The following is a 23335-nucleotide window of genomic DNA, read 5'->3' on the forward strand; positions in this document are numbered from 1 at the left end:
ACTGGATGTACAGTCCCTTGGACTCCCTCCACCTTCCCATGCAGCGTCGCCTGCTGCTTCAACACCACATTATGGAGACATCACAAAAAACACCCCATGCAGCTCTCTCTCAGAGGTGGCTTAAACTCTGGCCCAATTTCACCCACAAACAAGGTCTCTTCAGAGAAGTAGAACCCCTAATCCAACTGTGCCTTTGTCTTCCGATCTCTGTCACGTCCTCGAGAGCACGTTCTCCACCCTTCGCCGCCTGAAGACTTGCCTGCGCAGCACAATGAGCCAGAAAGGGCTGACAAACCTTTCCCTTTATGCACATTCACTGTGAAACTTTTCATATGGTACCGTTTCGGTATCGTGATACTAAACCTGGTATCGAAGTCAAAAATCTGGAATCGTAACAACACTTGGCTGCAGTGATACGGTTACCGAATCTTGTCCTATTCGTAGGCTACTCACCACTTTAGGAATTGTATTTAATTGTTAGTCTGCATAGATGGATGTAATGCTTTACTATAAAACTGATTTTCCTCCTCAATTTTCTCTTTCTTTTCAGTCAGCACCCCCTACTCAAAACTTCATCCCGCGGCTATGCATAGACCCCCACTGAGTGGCCAGGTTGGCCATGCCTCTTATCTCTTCAAACAGCTTCCCATTGGATCACAGTCAAAGACAATGCCCTGTTAATCCAATCCAACAGTTGTCTGGTCTGGTCCCTCTGAAAGTGACCTCTGACTGAACAAAAAGGCTGCCACCCAAATGGCACCCTATTCCCTAGTGCACTCCTTTTGACCAGGGCCCAGGGAATAGGGTCCTTTTTGGTACATACCCACTAAGTGGCTGAGCACTAGGCTAGCCTAGTGGCTGAGGAATCTCCAGGCTCAACATACCGGCTCCCGGATATCCTTTAGTTAAGGAGGCCCCTAAGCTAGCACCATGCATTCGCTTAGCTAGGGCAAGGGCCAGAGTGAAGTATCCTAGACACCGGTGATGCTTAAAAGGCTTTCGAGGTGACATCAGTGTCCCTGTGAGTCATGTAAGTCGCCACTAGCATGACAGACGAGGCTATTGAAGCAAGACTATAGAAACCAATCCATTTAACTGCTCCTAGATCTTTGAAGCACCGTGTGTATGTGTGTGTGTGTGTGTGTGTGTGTGTGTGTGTGTGTGTGTGTGTGTGTGTGCGTGCGTGCGTGCGTTCCCCTGGGCTAAGTGTGCAGTTGCTCCTGCTGTAAGCCCCTGGATCTCTCAGTCGACTCTGTGAATGGCTTTTGTTGTGCACGCACGCACACACACACGCACGCACACACACACACACACACAGAGAGGATGAGGGAGCTCAGGTTGCTCGAGCTCTCCTCTCCTCTCCTTCTGTTATTGGCCTCGCCATTGTGTCTAATTATTCCAGTAAACATTGACACAGCATGTGTGGTCTCCCATCTCTCTGAATCCACCCGCTCCAGCCCAGAGACAACAGACAATGTGTGTGTGTTCTGACATCATCTTCATCTTGTTGTTTCAATCAACAAGAGAGAGAGAAAAAACAAGAAAATGTCTTTACCAATGTAAGCCGTTAAATACATACACAGTCAGAGAAAAAAGCGTTAAAAGAAAAAAAAAGGGATTTTTTTCGAGCTGTTGCCATGGGCAATTATCATAACTCCACACATAACTCCAGAAAATAGTCATTATGACCAACATATGTTCGCACCAGTCCAGTAACTCACCACTCACTAAACCCTCTGGAGTCTGACCTAAATACGCTACATGTGGTTTAATACCCTGACTATAGGGGCCAGACAGAGGTAGAATTATGCAGACTTTAGCCTGCTTCAAGCCCCTGAAATTATTTTAAACGTAACTGACGTAACTGTGGAATTCATTCAAAAACCAATCAAACACTACCGTAAAACATACTCTCACTGACCCCACTGTTAAAAACCCTCATTGACCCCATTGTTTTATCACACCTGGACTACTGCAACGCCATTTCCTTCGACCTCCCCGCCAAAATACTTGACGGACTTCAACACATTCAAAATTCAGCTGCACGTGACCTCACACACACACACGACTTTGGGAGCACATCACCTCCACGCCCACCCTCATCAAACTCCACTGGCTCCCAGTTCAATACAGGTTCATCTTCAAACTGCTCTTGCTCACCTACAACGCACTCGATGGATTGGCCTCCGCATACGTTACTGACCTCCTGCACCCCAAACTCTGACCTGTTCACTGCACTCCTCTGACACTGTGCTCCTCACCTTCCCTCACACCAGCCCCACTCCATGGGAGACCGTGCTTTTTAACAGTGCAGCCCCCGAACTCTGAAACTCCCTCCCTCTCCGTGTCAGAACCTCAAAGTCCACATTAGACACACCTCTTCACACAAGTGTACCCGGTCTCTCTGTTGTCTTCGCTTCTATCCCGTGTAGTTCACTTCCCTGGTTAGTCTGTCCTAATGTTTAGTGTGCTTTTATAAACTTACTTGTTTTTAAATGTATGATTTTCTAGCTTTTTATACTGCTGTTTATCTTGTGTATGCAAAGCGACTTTGGATGTCTTGAATAGTGCTTAAAATTTATATTATATTATTATTATTATTATTATACATGAACACAGCTACATTGTTAGGCATGACCATGCAGATTGAGGACAAATCACTAAAAGGTATTGATGCAGAATCTGTTGGTATGGTGTTTGGCCGTCACCTACCTACCCATGGGCCTTACGCTAGACATCAACGCTGCCCTGAGGTTACCCTACCCAGCGCCTAGCCTCAGACCCCACCTAGCAACCGGCTTCAGGTGGTAACAAGAAGGGAAGGAGGGGGTCTGACTTGCATTGTTGCATTGATGTTACTCACTGTCAATGTCGCTGTGTAGCGCTGCATTGGTGTCACTGTGGATGTTGCTGTGTAGTGCTGTATTACATTTCACTGTGGATGCTGCTGTGTAGTTTCGTCCTGTCAATTTGTTTATCTAACCACAGCATGCCGTGCACTGAGCCATTTAGGGTGGATGTGATGTGACAGAACTTGGGTTGACAAGGCCAGCGTTAGAGAGCCGTCTGTCACATCGATGGTTGACTGTTCCAGGTATAAGACCTGATGTTGACGACGTCTCTGACTGAACAATCTCCAGTTGAGTCCAAAATGGCACCCTATTCCCAATGGGCCCTGGTAAGAAGTAGGGCACAATATAGGGAATAGTGTGATATTTTGAACGTAGCCATAGCCTCTCTCCGGCTGTCGAAATTATGAAAACCGTCTGTCTCTCAGTCAAGACAACAACATCCGGTTCATGGACTCTGTATTAGGTGCATCTGGGGTTGAAAAAGACAGGCGTGCAGCACAAGCCATCTTTAGGACCTCTTCACGTAAAGATCCTTTCAATAAAAAGCCAAATCAGAACATGACACATCATTGGAGAAAGACCGAAATGGCAGAGAGAGAGAGAGAGAGAGAGAGGTCAATAAAAGTGAGGCCAGTGTCCAAATCTCAGGACCACTTTCTGGCAACGTTTATTCAGGAATGCTCTGTTGCAGAATGTGTGTTGCCTCAGGACCAACTATTTGACTTGTGTCACATGCCTGTGGGACGGGTATGACGGATGTGTTCTCTCTCCTCTCTTTGTCCTCCCTTTCCTTTGTCATCGCTCTCCCTCTCTCTGTCTCTGTCTCCCTCTGTCTATCTGTCTCTGTCTCTCTCTCTCTTCCTCTGAAAAATTACACTGGTCACAAGGATTCCGGACGTGGACTTCTCTGATAGAAACAAAAACTAGTGATGCGATTATAGAGAGAGGGATTGATGGATGGCATGGAGGTAGACAGAGACACGATTGAACTGCTGTAATTGCCATGACCTTTCCTTCCGTCCGTACGCTGTGCTCCAGGCGTGGACGTAGAGACCGACAGGGGTGAGTGGACACAACAAACCTTACCAATTTACCGGGGTATGTAACATAGATTGACGTTGTTTTGCTGTCCCAGTCTTCTTCTGTCTCTTGGTCTTCCACTTATCGCTCTCTCACTCACTCGCTCGCTCAATCCCCCTGTCTGATCTGAAACAACCGCTTCACATGACAAATCCAACCTCCAACAGTGAACCATATCCAAATAAAAAAAGAAGATTAAATGTTCTTACGCAGGTCAAAGTCATACTCAGTTATTTGGAGATTCAAGAACTAGATGGTCATTTTATAACCAAGTGCCACGCTCTACAAACTGTGACAAAGGCAGAAGGCATATTCTTCACTAGCTACAACCTGTATTGGCCCGTATTGAGAAAACCTCTCAATCGGAGTAGGAGTGCTGATCTAGGATCAGTTTAGACTTGTACTTCATAATGAATAGGCTATATGGCTATATAGAAAGTGAGGATCTGATCCTAGATCAGCTCTCCTCCTGAGACGCTATGTGAATACAGGCCCGGGACACACAGGTTAAAAAGAAATCATGAACTCTGTGAACTCTAAATAAATACAAGCAGATAAACGTCACTGCTCATTAACAACAAAGGGACAGAGAGACACTATCTGGAAACCAAAACAAAAGCTTTCATACTTCAATCAGAAGCATGCAAATAACCCTAGTGAACCACATCAACAACACACACACACACACACACACACACACACACACACACACACACACACACACACACACACACACGAGGGTGTTATTCCAGTGCATTAATTAATTGAAGCCACCTGGTGTCCCAAATCTAAATCAGTCTCTGATTAGAGGGGAACAATGAAAAAAGCAGTGGAACTGGCTTCAAGGCCCAGAGTTGAGTTTGAGGGCTACAAAGTGACTATGGGGTCAAAAGCAGTGCACTATATAGGGAATAGGGTGCCATTTGGGAGGCATTCTTTCCTTCAGTGTGAGCTTCCAGCTGTCATGGGAGCTGTCAATGAGTTATCTGTCTGATGATCTTGGCGGCATTTTGAAAGCGTCTGCAGTCACACATGCGCATGCCTGTTCTGTCACACACACACGCACACACGCACGCACGCACACACTAGGGCTGCAGACTGCGACCATTTAGTTGCATTTTGTGACCATTTGACTTGGCTGTGCAAGTTTTAAAAAGTATATTGGTCACTTCGGTGCGAGCTGCACATTCTACATGGTCACCTAAAAGGCTAAAACCCTTATGATTTGGTCAAACCGTAAACTACAATTTTGGAATGAAAGTGTCTGCCTGCCAGTGTACATGTTTGGCTGGGGCCTGCTGCTGTTAGAGATTGCCAATCTCTCCCTCCTTTCCTGGGGGGGAAAAAAATGCTTGAGGAGAAAAAAAACGGTTGTGATTGTATAACATTTTAAAGTCCAATTGCCGGGAGAACACAGCTATTCCTGTTGTCACAGTATCCTGTTGGGGAGAGGAGGTTATCAGCTTTCTGTAGGTATACTTTTTATTTCTCAACTCTACATTTTTAGCTAAATAGCAACTATTTTACAAACAAGATATTTGATATGGCTTTGAGATAAGGAGTGGGCGAAATGCGCATTGGCCATTGCGAGTGCATAGAACGTATTGGGCGGTAGGCTACAACTGCACAAAAAAATGGGACATTAAATTGACTGTTAAATGAATGTATGGCTCCTTCTCCGTGGCCGACGGAGCCGCGTCCTCAGGGCATGCGCAGACCAGCTGGCAGGTGTGTTTACGGACATATTCAATCGCTCCCTATCCCAGTCTGCTGTCCCCACATGCTTCAAGACGGCCACCATTATTCCTGTACCCAAGTATGCAAAGATAACTGAACTAAATGACTACCGCTCAATAGTACTCACTTCTGTCATTGTGAAGTGCTTTGAGAGACTAGTCAAGGATCATATCACCTCAACCTTACCTGTCACTCTAGACCCACTTCAATTTGCTACTGCCCCAATAGGTCCACAGACGATGCAATCGCCATAACACTGCATACTGCCCTATCCCATCTGAACAAGAGGAATACCTATGTAATAATGCTGTTCATTGACTACAGCTCAGCATTCAACACCATAGTATCCTCCAAGCTCATCATTAGGCTTGAGGCCCTGGGTCTCAATCCTGCCCTGTGCAATTGGGTCCTGGACTTTGACGGGCCGCCCCCAGGTGGTGAAGGTAGGAAACAACATCTCCACTTCACTGATCCTCAACACTGGGGCCCCACAAGGGTGCCTGCTCAGGCCCCTCCTGTACTCCCTGTTCACCCATGACTGCATGGCCATGCACGCCTCCAACTCAATCATCAAGTTTGCAGACGACACAACAGCAGTGTGCTTAATTACCAACAACGCAGAGGCAGCCTACAGGGAAGAGGTGAAGGCACTCGGAGTGTGGTGTCAGGAAAACAACTTCTCACTCAACGTCTCACTCAATGTCAAACAAAACAAAGGAGATGATCATGGACTTCAGGAAACAGCACCCCCCTATCCACATCGACTGGACACCAGTTAAGAAGTTTGAAAGTGTACATTTTCTCGGCAGCCTACACATCACAAACTGAAATGGTCCACCCACACAGACAGTGTGTGCCACAGCGCCTCTTCAACCTCAGCACGCTAAAGAAATTTGGCTTGTCACCTAAAACCCTCACAAACTTTTACAGATGTACAATTGAGAGCATCTTGTTGGCTGTATCACCGCCCTCAACCGCAAGGCTCTCCAGAGAGTGAGGGAAAACTACCTGCCCTCCAGGACACCTACAGCACCACAAGGCCAAAATTATCATCAAGGACAACAACCACCCGAGCCACTGCCTGTTCACCTCGCTACCATCCAGAAGGCGAGGTCAGTACAGGTGCATGAAAGCTGGGACCGAGAGACTGAAAAACAGCTTCTATCTCAAGGCCATCAGACTATTAAAACAGCCATCCCTAACACAGAGAGGCTGCTGCCTACATACAGACTCAAATCATTGGCCACTTTAATAAATGAATCACTAGTCACTTTAAATAATGCCACTTTAATAATGTTTACATATCTTACATTACTCATCTCATATGTATATACTGTATCTTATACCATCTATTGCATCTTGCCTATGCCGCTCTGTCATCGCTCATCCATATATTTATATGTACATATTCTTATTCCATCCCTTTAGATTTGTGTGTATTAGAGAGTTGTTGTGGAATTGTTAGATTACTTGTTAGATATTACTGCACTGTCACACCTAGAAGCACAAGCATTTCACTACACTCACATTAACATCTGCTAACCATGTGTATGTGACATAAAAGTTGATTTGATTTGATAGCAGCAGGTATTAGATTTAGATTTAGTGATCTAGATAATAATGTGTTTTGAGTTTCCACTTACTCAGGTGGTGCATTAGCCCCAAATAAATTAGCCTAGGATATTAGTTTACATGAAGATGCAGGAAAATTCATCTCTTTTCAACAAAAATATAAATATATTCTGGAGCCTTATTTTAACAGTAAAATATAACTGTATATAATATAATTGTCAACACAAAATGTAGCCCTTTACACGCGTACCCCTATACAGGTTGAAAATTGCAAATTTGGACACTGAAAAGTGCCTAAACTGAAACGCAGTGGCTGTAAGTAATATGCTATAAATGACATCAGAGCTCAGGGTCTCAGCTTCACAGCTCTGTATGAGTTTTGACTGACAGCCATTTTGAACTTGAGCACCGTGCGCGACAAGATGTTGCACCCCCATCCCTCCCACTATGTTTTGTTGTCTAAGTGAGGGAAATGTTGTAAATTAAGAGGACTCAATGGAAGTTGAAAGATGTGACGTTGAGGATTATAATAAATACCGCTTTGATGTCATACATGCAAGACAAACACCCGTGAGTTCAAATGTGCACTTCACATTTCCATATCAAAAAACAGTGTCAACGTTTATGATCACTACGTCTGATGTACAGTTACAAGATGGCATGCTGTTATACCCTGGGTTGTCCTGAATTAGCCTGTTGTATTGAGAAGGACATCTGATGGGGACCATGCATCTGAATGCACTCACGACTCTGTTCTACGCGCACCAAAATTACGATCTGCTTCTCCGAATTACCTTGTGAAAACGCTAAGGTCGCATTATCTAATTTAGCTAGTCACGTTGGCAATAGCACAGCTTTCAAATGACGCCCACCTGAACCAGATTGCGATTTATAATGGACTCTTTTTTGGATCGTGTAAACAACAACATTAATTGTGTGTGATGGCGAGGATGAGGAGCTGAGTTGTTTTAAGTCATAAAAGTGCATTGAAATTACTTAGGAACTGTGCACACTTTGGAGAAGTGCGTGGCCACTAGGAGACACCGGTTCGTCCTCTCACTCAAACCCCCTTGTCATGTTGCACCTACCCCAAATTTTACAAGAATATTCTAATCATGTTACTGAATGTATCCAGAGTATTTTCAGATTGTTATCAACAAATTCGGCGAAAAGTACAGTAAATGTAAAATGCACATAAAATGCACATAAAATAAACATATTTGGATTCAGTCTTGTGTCAGGTGAACTGTTGTGTCCTCACCTTTAGTCTAATAATTTTCCCATAATCTCCAAACCGTTCCCTTTTAACTGCTACCATGGGTATGCATTTCATATTTCTTCTGTAAGAAACCTTTCAATATAGCCCTATCCATATATGGGCTCCCGAGTTGGGCAGCGGTCTAAGGCACTGCATCTCAGTCACTAAGATATCATAACCGCCATCGATAAAAGACAGTACTGTGCAGGTGTCTTCATCGACCTGGCCAAGGCTTTCGACTCTGTCAATCACCGTATTCTTATCGGCAGACTCAATAGCCTTTGTTTCTCAAATGACTGCCTCGCCTGGTTCACCAGCTACTTCTCAGATAGAGTTCAGTGTGTCAAATCAGAGGGCCTGTTGTTCAGACCTTTGGCAGTCTCTATTGGGGTGCCACAGGGTTCAATTCTCGGGCCGACTCTGATCCACCTCTACGCAGACAACACCATTCTGTATACATCTGGCCCTTCTTTGGACACTGTGTTAACTTCTTTGGGACTGGGGGCAGTATTGAGTAGCTTGGATAAAAAGGTGCCCAGAGTAAACTGCCTGCTACTCAGTCCTAAAAGCTAGAATGTGCATATAATTAGTAGATTTGGATAGGAAACACTCTGAAGTTTCTAATACTGTTTGAATGTTGTCTGTGAGTATAACAGAACTCAGATGGCAGGCAAAAACCTGAGAAATAATCCAACCAGGAAGTGGGAAATCTGAGGTTTGTAGTTTTTCAAGTCATTGCCTATCGAATATACAGTGTCGATGGGGTCATATTGCACTTCCTAAGGCTTCCACTAGATGTCAACAGTCTTTAGAACCTTGATGCTTCTACTGTGAAGGATGAGGGAATAAGAGCTGATTGAGTCAGGGGTCTGGCATGAGCTGATCACGCACGCTCACGTGAGAGTTAGCTGCGTTCCATCGCATTTCTACAGACGAAGGAATTCTCTGGTTCAAACATTATTGAAGATTTATGTTAAAAACATTCTAAAAATGGATTCTATACTTTGTTTGACATGTTTCTACGAACTGTAATATGACTTTTTGTCTGAACTTTCACCTGGACCTGGCCGCGCCTCGTGAGTTTGGATTGTGTACTAAACACGCAAACAAAAAGGAGGTATCTGGACATAAATGATGGACTTTATCGAACAAATCAAACATTTATTGTGGAACTGGGATTCCTGGGAGTGCATTCTGATGAAGATCAAAGGCAAGTGAATATTTATAATGCTATTTCTGACTTCTGTTGACTCCACAACATGGCGGATATCTGTATGGCTTGTTTTGTTGTCTGAGTGCTGTACTTAGATTATTGCATGGTGTGCTTTTTCAGTAAAGCTTTTTTGAAATATGACACAACGGTTGCATTAAGAGAAGTGGATCTAAAATTCCATGCATAACACTTGTATCTTTTAACAATGTTTATTATGAGTATTTCTGTAAATTGACGTGGCTCTCTGCAAAATGTTTTAGAACTACTGAACATAACGCGCCAATGTAAAACAGATTTTTGGATATAAATATGAACTTTATCGAACAAAACATACATGTATTGTGTAACATGAAGTCCTATGAGTGTCATCTGATGAAGATCATCAAAGGTTAGTGATTCATTTTATCTCTATTTCTGCTTTTTGTGACTCCTCTCTTTGGCTGGAAAAATGGCTGTGTTTTTCTGTGACTAGGTACTGACCTAACATAATCGTTTGGTGTGCTTTCGACGTAAAGATTTTTTGAAATCAGACACTGTGGCTGGATTTACAACAAGTTTATCTTTAAAATGGTGTAAAATACTTTTATGTTTGAGGAATTTTAATTATGGGATTTCAGTTGTTTTGAATTTGGCACCCTGCAATTTCACTGGCTGTTGTTGAGATACAAACCTCCAGACGAGCTTTAACGCCATACAACACTCCTTGTGTGGCCTCCAACGGCTTTTAAATGCCAGTAAAACTAAATGCATGCTCTTCAACCAATTGCTGCCCACACCCGCCCGCCCGACTAGCATCACTACTCTGGACGGTTTTGACAACTGCAAATACCTAGGTGTCTGGTTAGACTGTAAACTCTCCTTCCAGACTCACATTAACCTTTTGTGACTAGGGGGCAGTATTGTCGTTTTTGGATTTAAAAAAAACTCCCGTAGTAAAAGGGATATTTTGTCAGGACAAGATGCTAGAATATGCATATAATTGACAGCTTAGGATAGATAACACTAAAGTTTCCAAAACTGTAAAAAATATTGTCTGTGAGTATAACAGAACTGATGTTGCAGGCGAAAGCCTGAGAAAAATCCAATCCGGAAGTGCCTCATGTTTTGAAAGCGCTGCGTCCCAATGTGTCCCTATTGAGCAGTGAATGGGCTATCAACGAGATGACTCTTTCTTGTGACGTAGTTTTACGCATTTATGTTGAAGAATACCCATAGGCGGCTACATTGTGCAAGTGGTCATCTGATGCTCCCAGAGAGATTCTCGCGTAAAATACAGAGGTTGCCATTACTCCAATCGGTCCTACTGAAAAACTAATTGTCCCGATAGATATATTATTGAATAGATATTTGAAAAACACCTTGAGGATTGATTATAAACAACGTTTGCCACGTTTCTGTCGATATTATGGAGCTAATTTGGAATATTTTTCACCGTTTTCGTGACTGCAATTTCCAGGCGATTTCTCAGCCAAACGTGAAGAACAAACGGAGCTATTTCGCCTACAAAAATAATATTTTGGGAAAAAAGGAACATTTGCTATCTAACTGGGAGTCTCGTGAGTGAAAACATCCGAAGCTCATCAAAGGTAAACGATTTAATTTGATTGCTTTTCTGATTTTTCCGTGACCAAGTTACCTGCTGCTAGCTGGACAAAATGCTATGCTAGGCTATCGATAAACTTACACAAATGCTTGTCTAGCTTTGGCTGTAAAGCATATTTTGAAAATCTGAGATGACAGAGTGATTAACAAAAGGCTAAGCTGTGTCTCAATATGTTTCACTTGTGATTTTCATGAATAGGAATTTTTTCTAGTAATATTCATGTCTGTTGCGTTATGCTAATTAGTGCCAGATGATGACAACGGTCCCGTTCACGGGATGGGGTGTCACTAGAGGTTAAGCATCTCCAATCCAAAATTAAAACTAGAATTGGCTTCCTATTTCACAACAAAGCTTCCTTCACTCATGCTGCCAAACATACACTCGTAAACATCCCCATATTGTTATTTACTTTTTGTTCTTTTGCACCCCAGTATCTCTACTTGCACATCATCATCTGCACATATATCACTCCAGTGTTAATGCTAAATTGTAATCATTTCACCTCTATGGCCTATTTATTGTCTTACCTCCCTAATCTTACTACATTTGCACACACTGTACATGGATTTTTATATTGTGTTATTGACTGTACGTTTGTTTATCCCTTGTGACACTCTGTGTTGTTGTTTTTTAAATCACACTGCTTTGCTTTATCTTGGCCAGGTCGCAGTTGTAAATGAGAACTTTTTTCTCAACTGGCCTACTTTGTTAAATTAAGGTGAAATATATAAATATATATTTTTTTTAAATTAACTACAGTTCCTGGTTTGAATTCAGGCTGTATGACATCCGGCCGTAATAATTTGTTCTTAACTGACTTGCCTAATTAAATAAAAGTTCAATAAAAATACAATAAAAACAATAGGCCAATTCCCACAAGTGTAAAGGGTTAATAAAGCACTGTGAACGACTTAATAAGATGACTCGTTCTTTCTATTGCTTGACACCACAGAAAAAAAAAATGGTGAGACCAAATCATGGGCTGGTGCCACCAACTCAAAAACAAAAATGTTCGTCTGGAGCCCTGCACATGCAAACACAAACACAGTCAGGCAAACACACACACCAGGCAGGCCCTGTATAAACTTTACAAAGAACAGAGTCAACTGTGTTCCACCTGTTGTGTACTTTAGGAACGCCCAGTGGATTAGCCTGTTGAATAAGATAAAAACTCCCATCCAAGATCATCAGTCCATCTCACCAGAGCTTCTCCGGTCCACAGCCCAGCGAGCCAATGTTCTAAAACACTAACTCCACTTTATTACACAGTTGAATCAAGTTCCTTACAGAGAACATCTAGGATTAAATCTACCCCTCCCTCCTCCACCTACAAGGTGTCTGTAACTATGTTGGGCCTCAAACGAAATCTCACTCCTCACCAAAAGTATTTTTCCTTCCACTCGAGCAGGCAGCAGGCAGAGAGGGAACACCTCCACCTTTATTTGAAAGGGGAGTGGAACAGAGCAAAGCGTAAGGATTTAGCCCCAGAGCTGACATTACATCATCGTGGGGTTTCTCAGCAGAGCAGTGTATCAGGGACCGGAATTATTCACTGAACCCTTTGAAGAACTCAGCCTGGCCCTGCCTCTCCCTCCCGCTCTCTTTCTTCTTCCTCTCTCGCTCTCACCTTGTGTCTCTCTCTGCCTCTTTTTCTCTCTGTCGCTGTCCCTCTCTCTGCCTCTCTGTGTCGCTCTCTTTCTCTCTGCCTCTGCCTCAGAGCGGCAGGTCCTTTGATGCTAGTACTGTGAGCTGCGTTTGCGTGAGCACGTTGCGGCCTCCCAGCCCTCCCCTCCCCACCCGATACTATCTGCTCAGACGGCACATTCATGTGGTTTATCTATGCAGCACAGCCAGACTGCAGTAGCTTTTCACCCTCCCATCCTTCCCTGCCTACCACAGGCCCTTCCCTGTTCAGGGTCCAAAACTGGAAAGGTAGGTAGCCAGGCAGGGCAGGGCAGAAAAGCAGGCATGCAAGCAGGGCAGGGCAGGGCAAGGAGGTAGGTCAGGCAGCAGCTTGGCTTTGACATGGTGTAATGTAATCCTGTGTATTGGGGGTGGGTAGGAATCACACACAATCAAGGGAGCTATTTTTCCAGATGAGTAGACCCATTTCTCACTCCCAGGATCTGGGACACGTCGCTTACATGAGCTCTGGGAAGGGGAGGAAGGAGATGGGGGACCAGAGATGATACATCTTCCTCCTGTACTCAGGGGAGACGCCTGAATACGATGGCACTTCACCAGGAAAGTAAATGAAGCTCCCAGCCAACCCAGTCTGGTCCAATCAGCCAGCCCCAATTCATCATACCTCAGGCCCCATTGTCGAAGAGCCTCCTTGGTTGGCTGGGTCCTCCTCATTACTGGAACTGCCGCCACCACCGGGGGGGGGGCACCAAGAGGGGGATCGGGCTGAAGGGGGTAGCTGGTGGAGGCCGGGGCTTCCCCATATTTGTCCCCATAGGGCAGCCTTATAAATGACCCTTATACCACAGTTGTGTAAGAGTCCAAAAGAGGAAACAATGGAGGAGAGAGAGAGAGAAATGGCCAGGCTGTGACAGAGGATGTGTCAGCTTTATGGTTTGTGCAGACCCCTAATAACACTGATATGATACATTAGTCTTGGGACAGACGGAGGCACAAAACCAATAATGCCTTCCACTGAGTAATAACAATATAATGCTAATAAGCCTGGAACACAGAAATGGCATCAAGGGACTTCCATTAGCCAAACTGGCTTACTATAATAAACCGGTATGAAAGAGCAGGGAACAATAGATATGGGATTTGATGATTATGAAACTAATAATTAATTCTCCTTACAATGAAGCACAGTGAGTGGAGGTTTATATAGATCAAAGGAAAGCAGTGGTACAAAAACCTCTGAAAGACCTAAGAGGCTGATGTCATTTATGTCACGATGTACACAAAGAGAGACCTTTGAACACCGTGGGAGTGAGACAGATTTGTGATAAGGCTTCTCCTCTCATGACAGCGTGAGCAAACCAGGTTAACGGGCGCTAAGTGTGTGTGTGTGTGTGTGCGCACAAGCCGAGCCTGTACGTACGTGCTTGTGTGGAGCCAGCCAGACTCCAGGCCATGCAGCTAGCTAGCTACCCAACTACCTTCCCCAGTCAGTTCACAGTCCCCGAGTCTATCAGTCTATCTATCGGTGTATAGAAGCACAACAAAAGGGGGGCTGGACTGGTGTTATAGACCTCCCTCCAGTAGTCAGCACATTCCTGACCAACAACAAAGCCTACCTCTGCTCTGCCTGGACCCGCCATGGATAGAGAGCATTGTCATCTCCCTCCTAACCCAAACTCTAGCCCCCGTCGTAGCCCCACAGCCTTTGTTTTCTAGCTAGACCCTCTGTGTCAGGGGATAGAAATGTAGGCTCACTGAGGCCGGATGCAGCCAAGGGATGGACTGGCCCTTTCAGCACGACAGTCAACAAAGAGGGGAATGATGACCACGATGGGGCTTTTCAGAAGTTAATGCAACCCAGTCTCAGTCCCCTCACTGTGGTTCTGACTCAAAAGACAGACAGAGAGAGAAGCTTCCTGCTAATCTCTCAGAGAGGAGCATCAAAGCCTCTCTCCCGCTCTCCCATCTCTCACTCAGCCCAGTGGAAAGTAACTTAGCTGTTGAGGCCACCAGAACTAACACGCACTGGATCCAGCTGTTGTGCACAGATACACACACAGAACGGGGGGGGGGGGGAAGCAAGAGGCAGAACAGGTCCGTGAAAACAGGAGACAGAAATGTCCCCCAGGTTGTTGGTTAGTGAGATAAAGTCAGTGTGTTGGCAGCTGAAAGACAGGGGGAGAGGTATGAGGCAGTTAAGCTGTTGGTCTGATTTAGAATGTCAAACAACACCTCCGACATCCATCACAAGCCCACGGTGCTTTGTGGCAGGCCGTGATGCAACAACGTACAGATTAGTGATAGGGAGTTGCGATATACCGGTACACGTTTGTTGTGAAGGGAAAAGGCAAGTGTTAGGGCCTGGTTCCTCGTCTGTGTGTCAAAGGAGGAGGAGACAGCAGGGGAAGAAGAAAGCAGAAGAGTGAGAGTGAGTGAGAGAGAAACTATTCTGTTCTATTCCCGAAAAATACAAACGCAACCTCAAATGACTTTGGCTGGGACTTAAAAGAGGAGCCGGGCGGCGGTTAAAGAGACGATAGCACTTAAAATACAGCTGCCACCGCGAAACCAATAAATGGAGAAAGTAGGCGAGCAGGGCGCTTTTAACCTTTTAAACCCTATAGCTATATAGTGCTAGCTGCTTGTGTACTGCTTCTGTTGCTTGGCGGCAGGCGAGGCGGGCGGCGCTGGGAGGGGTCCTGTTCCGGGTACCTCCCGTCCTTTCTGGGCTTTGCCCATTATGGCCTCCTCTCTTGGGGTTTCTAGCCTGTGGTCGAGAGCGAGCGAGAGAAAGCAGCGCTGCCTGGATCCCTCAACCACACCAAGCTCTCATTATAGTCTAAATGCAGTGGGACATAACTCCTGCCTGGCCCGCTCACTTTCTCTGAGCTGAGAGGAGCCATAGGCTTCAGTATATGGTCTTGGGATCCTCGTTGTCTAACTTTGTTGGTATGTGCAATGCACAGGCTTTTATGACTGGTAAGTCAGATAAAGCTACTGTATAGGCTATCCACTCCCAAGGAAATGACTCAATGTCAAAATATCAACATTTGATGCAGGTTATGGGTGGACTTCAAAAAGGTGTCAGGTTGAGACTGCGAGTGAGACAAAGAGCCTTCGAGTCTCTGCTGGCTTTCTTCTGTCACTTTATTTCACAGGAAGTTTGAGACATTCCAAGGATGGAAGTGAGACAAAAGCCACATTCTGGTTCTGGTTTGAGTTCCATCTGGGACTGACAGATGCTGCCACAACTCTGTCCCTGCCTTGGTCCCTGCCTGCTCCTCTGCCCCTGCCTGCTCCTCTGTCCCTGCCTGCTCCTCTGCCCCTGCCTGCTCCTCTGTCCCTACCTGCTCCTCTGTCCCTGCCTGCTCCTCTGTCCCTGCCTGCTCCTCTGCCCCTGCCTGCTCCTCTGCCCCTGCCTGCTCCTCTGCCCCTGCCTGCTCCTCTGCCCCTGCCTGCTCCTCTGCCCCTGCCTGCTCCTCTGCCCCTGCCTGCTCCTCTGCCCCTGCCTGCTCCTCTGCCCCTGCCTGCTCCTCAGTCCCTGCCTGCTCCTCTGCCCCTGCCTGCTCCTCTGCCCCTGCCTGCTCCTCAGTCCCTGCCTGCTCCTCAGTCCCTGCCTGCTCCTCAGTCCCTGCCTGCTCCTCTAGCATGCTGTGGACAGCATAGCCAAGCTGCAAGGAAATCAGACGCAGATGTGTGCTCTGCTCTGCTCAGGCCATGAGATGAGATGCAGGCAGGTTCCTTTGCCAGGCTAAAGGAACAGACAGCTTGGCCCGGGGAGAGACAATGTGGAGACAATAGGAGATATGATGAACAGATGGGAAAACCAAAACCAATGGCAAAACACTGGTAACTGCAAGTATAATGCATTATGATGCATTGTAAGATGTGTTAAGCATATTTGAACAATTATAATACTTTATAATTTCATAATAAAAAAAGTGTCATGCCGCTGTATTTACTGATTGATATACAACCGATGTATAAAAAAAGAGCAACATAAGCGTTGCTATGGAGACAGTAACTCTATGTGCATCCGATAATAAATGTCATCCCAACCCAGGAAGTAGTATCAGTAGCTTCTACCCCCATGCAGATCCGGTTTAAGTCGGCACCCTATTCCCTATATAGTGCACTACTTTTGACCAGAGCCCTATGGGCCCAGGTCCAAATTAGTGCAGTAAATAGGGTGACATTTGGGACGCAGCCCAGATGGTGATGACTGATGGGGATAACCTCCAACTGTGTAAATATCGGTTGGCATCGTGATGGTGAATCGGAGCTCACTGTCGTCCGGATCGTCCACCTGAGTGAATCAGGCGGGGGTGGCCAGGTGGTCCCGCCATCATGGCCCCGTGTCATGGTCTTTACCAATGTCAACACCACCGTGCGGTTGTGCCGATGAGGTGACACACTGCCCGTTGTTTACAGCAAGGTTTGGAGTTAAACACCATCATATTCACACCATCATATTCACATTCACACACTGCCTCCTGTGGTAGGGTTCAAAGTTAGTGGATTCCCAAAATGATTGACCCCCTTGATAAAGACGAGGAGAAATTACTATATAAAATTAAATCATTCAAATACTGAGCTATATTTTTATTGTATGCTAAAATACAATTGGGAATTTATACTACTACAATTGCGAAGAGAAAGAGATGTTTCTCTGTACCCATTACCTACTGTACCTATTAAACCTACTTCGATCTTTCGATTTAATGTTTCAACCAATGAATCTGTCTGTTATTATTCTACGCCAAAAGCCAATCAGATGTTTTACTGTCAAGTTATGTGCAAGTTCCCACGAGTGGACAATTTGAAAGCTGCAACAAAAACTTGTGTTGAGGCGGCCTAAGATATATTTTGTGTACCTTCTCGGATAAGTGATCATACTTTATGTACAATTAAGAGAGGAATGTACTTATATGCACATGATAGCATATTTTATGGGCATCAATGACTATTTCTTGCCAATTGGAAATCTGGGCTTTTCATGCTCGTCAAAGTCAGACAGTAGCAACATCACTTGGTGAACTACAACGTGATAGTAGACTTCAGGCATTAACAGTGAACATTTTGAATGCATTTTGTCTTATTTTACTCTTAAATGAACCTTGCATTATTATACATAGATGACATTTTTGTACATTTGACATGTCTCATGTGGGCTTAAAGGGTGCAGTAGCACAAAGAGCACTCCCTCTATACAGAATGTAAACAGCAATAAAGAAGTATTGTTCAATATGATCAATGCTACATTTGCATAATATTGTAGACTACAGTGTATATTTATACCCCAAACCATTGGTTTTTAAATATGTTATGAGTAAACGTTGCTATTCTGTCTATTTTAACAATAAATCCCTGTTGTTCCAAAAGCCCAGCATGCTCCCATTGAGACGAGTTTGCAGAGACACACACGGGGATAGTGTGTTGATAGCCCTAGTATTCAATGATCATGAGCATAATAGTTTTTTGTTCAGATCTAAGTTGATTAAAAACACAAAAACTACAGTTAGGCATATTGTGAATTTAGCTATGGTGTCAATTAGAATCCTCTGTACCGTCCCCAAGACGTTTGGAGTGGCGAGTTGGAAAATTACTATATAACGTAGCTCAGTACTGGTACTTGTTCTATACAGTCTTTTTTGTTCATCTTTAGCAAGAGGGTCAATCCTTTCACTGTATCATTTCACTGTAAATGGTGCCACACTCAAACCCACACAACGTATTCATTGACAATGAAGACAACCGTCACAAATTACTAAAAACTGCAGAGACAAAACATGAAGTGACAACAATGTATGCAAGTTGTATTTTAACAAAGGCTGTGGCTACAGTAGATCCGTCCTTTATTTTCTTTCACAACACATCACACCAGTTGAACTTAAGGCAGGTCATTTGTATTTATCAGTGGAGGCTGCTGCGGGGAGGACGGCTCATAATAAAGGCTGGAATGGTGTGTTTTCCATGTGGTTGATACCATTCCATTGACTCCATTCCAGGCATTACTATGAGCTGACCTCCCCTCAGCAGCATCCACTGGTATTATTATATTCTGTGTTCTAAAATCTACATTCTATGTTCTAATTCTACGTTCCACATTCTAATGGCAGGTAGTCAGTCACAGGGTAGATGTTGAGGGGACCGCTACACCTGCAGAGAGAATAGCCCATATAGTTTCACTCCCGGATTGAGGTTGATTTAAAGAGACATTGATACCTCCCTATTATGTAGTCAAATTGTAGGCAATCAGGGACCTGGGAACTGGCCTGGCTGGTAGGGAGGGAGAAAGAGAGAGAGGGATAAGCTGATCGTTCTGGACTCTGGCGTCTCATCCACATCAAGTCATCTCACTTTCCCCTTAACGGCACAGAGCAAGTAGAAAATTGACTTAATTTATTATTTTTGGCCCCGCCGGCACATGCCAGTTTTTTTTTTTGCACTCATGGGGCAGAGCTCAGGGGGTGTTCGCTTTGGGGAGCAGGAGAGTAAGGGGGAGAGCGTAGTGGTTACTGAACCACTTTGCTCAGGAACCATGCCAAGCCCCCCCAGTCCTTCTAACACCAACCACTACCTACTGAGGTCTGGAGACCACTGTACATAAGAGGTAGAGCAAACCCCCAGGGGCCAAACAGCTGGGACTGACTGAGGCCTGCCTTCCTAACCTGGCCGACTCGGCCCTGTAAACCACCTCTCAAGACTCAGACGGTGCCAAGTAAAGGCCTCCATTCACACTGACTGGGAGAATGCTGAAACAAAGACAGCCAACGGCAGCAAAGTGGAGTGGCTAAAGAGAGAGGGCAGTGTGAGAAATACATAGAGGGGACTAGTGATTTGGGGGTGAAAGCTATGATCCCTTATTGATGCCACTTGTTAAATCCACTAAAAATCAGTGTAGATGAAGGGGAAGAGCCAGTAAAATGAGACATGAATTGTGTATTCATTCGGGGTATGGTAGTAGGTGCCAGGCGCACCGGTTTGTGTCAAGTACTGCAACGCTGCTGGGTTTTTCATGCTCAACAGTTTCCCGTGTGTTTAAAGAATGGTCCATCCCCCCCCAAAGAACATCCAGCCAATGTGACACAACTGTGGGAAGCATTGGAGTCAACATGGGCCAGCATCCCTGTGGAACGCTTTCAATACCTTGTAGAGCCCATGCCAAGGAATTGAGGCTGTTCTGAGGGCAAAAACTCAATATTAGGAAGGTATTCCTAATGTTTGGTTTACTCAGTGTATTGAATCGTGAGAATTACAATACATATCGTATCGGCACCTAAGTATCATGATAATATCGTATCGTGAGGTCCATGGCTATTCCCAGCCTAGAGGGGACAATAGTGAAAGTATTTTGGTATGGTAATAACAAGTCTTACAATTATTATATACATTATAACTAGGGCCGGGATGAAAGTATCGTGATACTCATTGGTATCAAGGAAACTGAAGGTTTAACTTCAATAGGAAAACAACCCTAATGTTGGAAACAAACATCATTATGTTGCCCTTCAAAGTCACATTTGATAGATTTTACAAGCTATAGCATACAATATTTTACATACAGCAGGTTTTTAGAAGTCCAATACTGGTATCTTCACAGCCCTAATTATAATTGCATCATAATAAATTATACCTGTGGGAACAAAGTAATCTTTACAGAAACATACACAAGAACCTACCCAGTTTCATTACACAAGGCTTACTAACGCAGAATAGCAAGGCCTCTATGGTTTGAAATGCCATTACTTTAACAATTCAAAAATACAGTCTTAAGGTTGCCATCTCTCTTAGTCAATCATTCACAAAACACATAAACAACCAACAGCGACCGCTGAAACGGAACCAGTTGGACATGGTGATTCTGTCCTTCTGTACTGGACAAAATGTCCCTCCTCTTTACAAAGGACAACGAATGCAAGCTGCCACACAGTGGTCACTATGTTAGCAAAGAAATGAAAACCTAAATAGATGTTTTCAATGTAAAGTTGAGGTCCCACATTTCTGTGTGGTTAGCAAGCCAAGCCAGAACGGCCAACAAATGCTCTGAGTAGAAACAGGATCCATTTCAGTGATAAATATTCGCTCTCCTTTGATCCTGATGGTCTTCCCGCAATGTGCTACTTTCATTGCAAAATATGACAAATGGTTGTTATTTTTATGAAAACACACTTGTGAGTGCACACACACACACACACACACACACAATTCATTCAAGTTCTCTTTGGGAAAGTGTATTCTTTGTGGCTCTGTAATGTAACTTCACTGTATGAGTTAGAAAGCAGTAATAAATTAGTTACAGGCATCATTATAGATTCCCGCAACAATCCTAACCAGACCCAGATAAGGTATGTCATATATGAAGAGTGATGGGCAAACAACTCACAGGGCTACTTCATTAAACCTGTAGGTTAGCACACTAATAGTCATAATTGGAGTCATCTTTGAAATTAGACCATTTCTAGCAAATCATGGTCATGTGTAGGCTACTGTAACAGTGCAAACCACCACAAGGCTGAGATAGTTCTCCAAATCATGACGGGTAGTAATAGACCACATCGTCCCGGTTTCATGCAGGGTAGGTTAGGCAACAGCGGGGTTGGTGGGGTCCGTGGCGTGGCCCTAAATCCACATGGCTGCAGGCTTGGTGGGCCATCAAAGGATTTAGTAGGCTGCTCTTGCGGGTGGTGCTTTACGGAAATGATTACGAACATTGCATGGTTGGTGAAGTAGTTATGTAGAAAGGCCATTCCAAAACTAAGTAACACGCTGGTACAATAAAATATATGGGAGAGTTTGTTCAATGTTTTAGGTTGTTACAAAACAACCACACAATAATTTAGCCTAGGCCAACTTCAAAGAAATTGTCTGTGTGATAATTGATCATGTATCTTCGCAGCGAGGCGGTACAGTAGGTAGGAGGTTTATTTAGTTATATTGGTTGAACTAAGATTTTTTTTTAAATAAGTCAATAATGAAAACAAACAACCATCCACCAATTAATTGGGAACGAAATGACCTATAAGGCGTACTACTGAATGAAATCATTAGACGTTATTCTTGAGTACTCCCAGACAATATTTGATGGAACTGTGACCAACCATCTATCAGTTGTAACTCTGATCAAGTTGTGATGAACAACTTCTATGATTTTCCTGGGAACGTTTACAAGTGTAATAACCATGTTAATCCGTGAAAAAAAAGGTTATTGAATGTATATGCCATGGCAGATTCTGGGTGAATCTGAGATTTTATCCCGAAAAGAACCTGCAATGTACATGTGAATGAGTTCCAAAAGATAGAAGCCATCTTGTAATCACATTTGGTAGCAATAGGAGGCTAGTACCATCCTCACACATACAACACACACAGTGCAACTCAACAACCCCCCCCCCCCCCCTCCCCACCCTTCGATAAAGTTTTAGAGTAGAGTAGCGAAGTAGAATGAACGTCCAGGCTCAGTACTGATAAGCAAACAGAGCCGTAGCAACATATTGTATATGTCCTTCCCACAACTTAACTGAGTTGTACATACTTGCACGATCTCGCCCTCCGCACTGATAGTGGCTCCTGCCTTTGAGAATCGTCCTTGCAACCCCGTCGTGTATGTAGTATAATCTCCATTTGGACTTGACTCAAACAGCACTACTTCCACAAAAGCCGTATCCTTGGCGAAAACCGTTCCAAGAGAAGTGGTGACCACGAAGATCACCAAGACCACCGAATCGGCTACACACTCTAACCTCCTCCTTGGTAAAATCATCATCTTGCCGGTTGGATATGCGCCGATCGGAACATAATTTCCAAGCGTGATTAGGTGATGGTGCTGAAATTCTGGAAATCGAATCTGAAGCGAGATCGATGCGTCAAAAGAGCGCCGTGTTTTCGCAATTGTGCAACGAAAGCTGTGCGTTGGCCGAGAGTGTTTATTTCACCATTGCAGCCTTGTCAATTACGTTGCTTGCTTGCTTGCCCGCCCGCCCGCTCTCTCTTTCTCTCTTTCTCTTTCTCACTCCCTCTCTCTCCAGCTCTACAAAGCGGATCTCCTTTGATCTCCAAACACGTGATTGTTTTAGTTTTTTTTCCTTCGAAAAGGGTTATCCCCACCCACCAATTTTCCTGACCCTCTACTTTCCACTCCCCGCTTTCGAGTGCCAGCATTCTGTTAAGGACGCACGGCGCATTCGTCGTTAACAATTCCTATTTAGGAGCCTAATAGGTCGACAAGTATACCTCGAATTGAAGCCAGACATTTTATCAAACGTGATACATTTGAGCTGACATAGCCTAATCGAGGTTTAGTTTAGCTATGGACAAGAGATTTAACAGCCAACATGATTAAAATATTCATAAACACTGTCTTTTAGAAGGGGTCA

At 44.4% G+C, this 23335-nt stretch overlaps 1 protein-coding gene across 2 annotated transcripts in view; it reads right to left on the bottom strand.

Moving 5' to 3' along the window:
- Window positions 1–23036, bottom strand: part of znrf3 (zinc and ring finger 3) — a 116736-nt gene extending 93700 nt beyond the window's left edge. For both annotated transcript variants that reach the window (XM_031807025.1, XM_020475768.2), the window contains exon 1: window positions 22495–23036. In XM_031807025.1, coding sequence (XP_031662885.1) covers window positions 22495–22725 — 231 coding nt within the window. In that variant the 5' untranslated portion in view covers window positions 22726–23036. The remainder of the gene's footprint in view (window positions 1–22494) is intronic.
- Between the last annotated feature and the right edge of the window lie 299 nt (window positions 23037–23335).

Source organism: Oncorhynchus kisutch, linkage group LG3 (genome assembly GCF_002021735.2).
Source record: "Oncorhynchus kisutch isolate 150728-3 linkage group LG3, Okis_V2, whole genome shotgun sequence".
Lineage (NCBI taxonomy): Eukaryota > Metazoa > Chordata > Actinopteri > Salmoniformes > Salmonidae > Oncorhynchus > Oncorhynchus kisutch.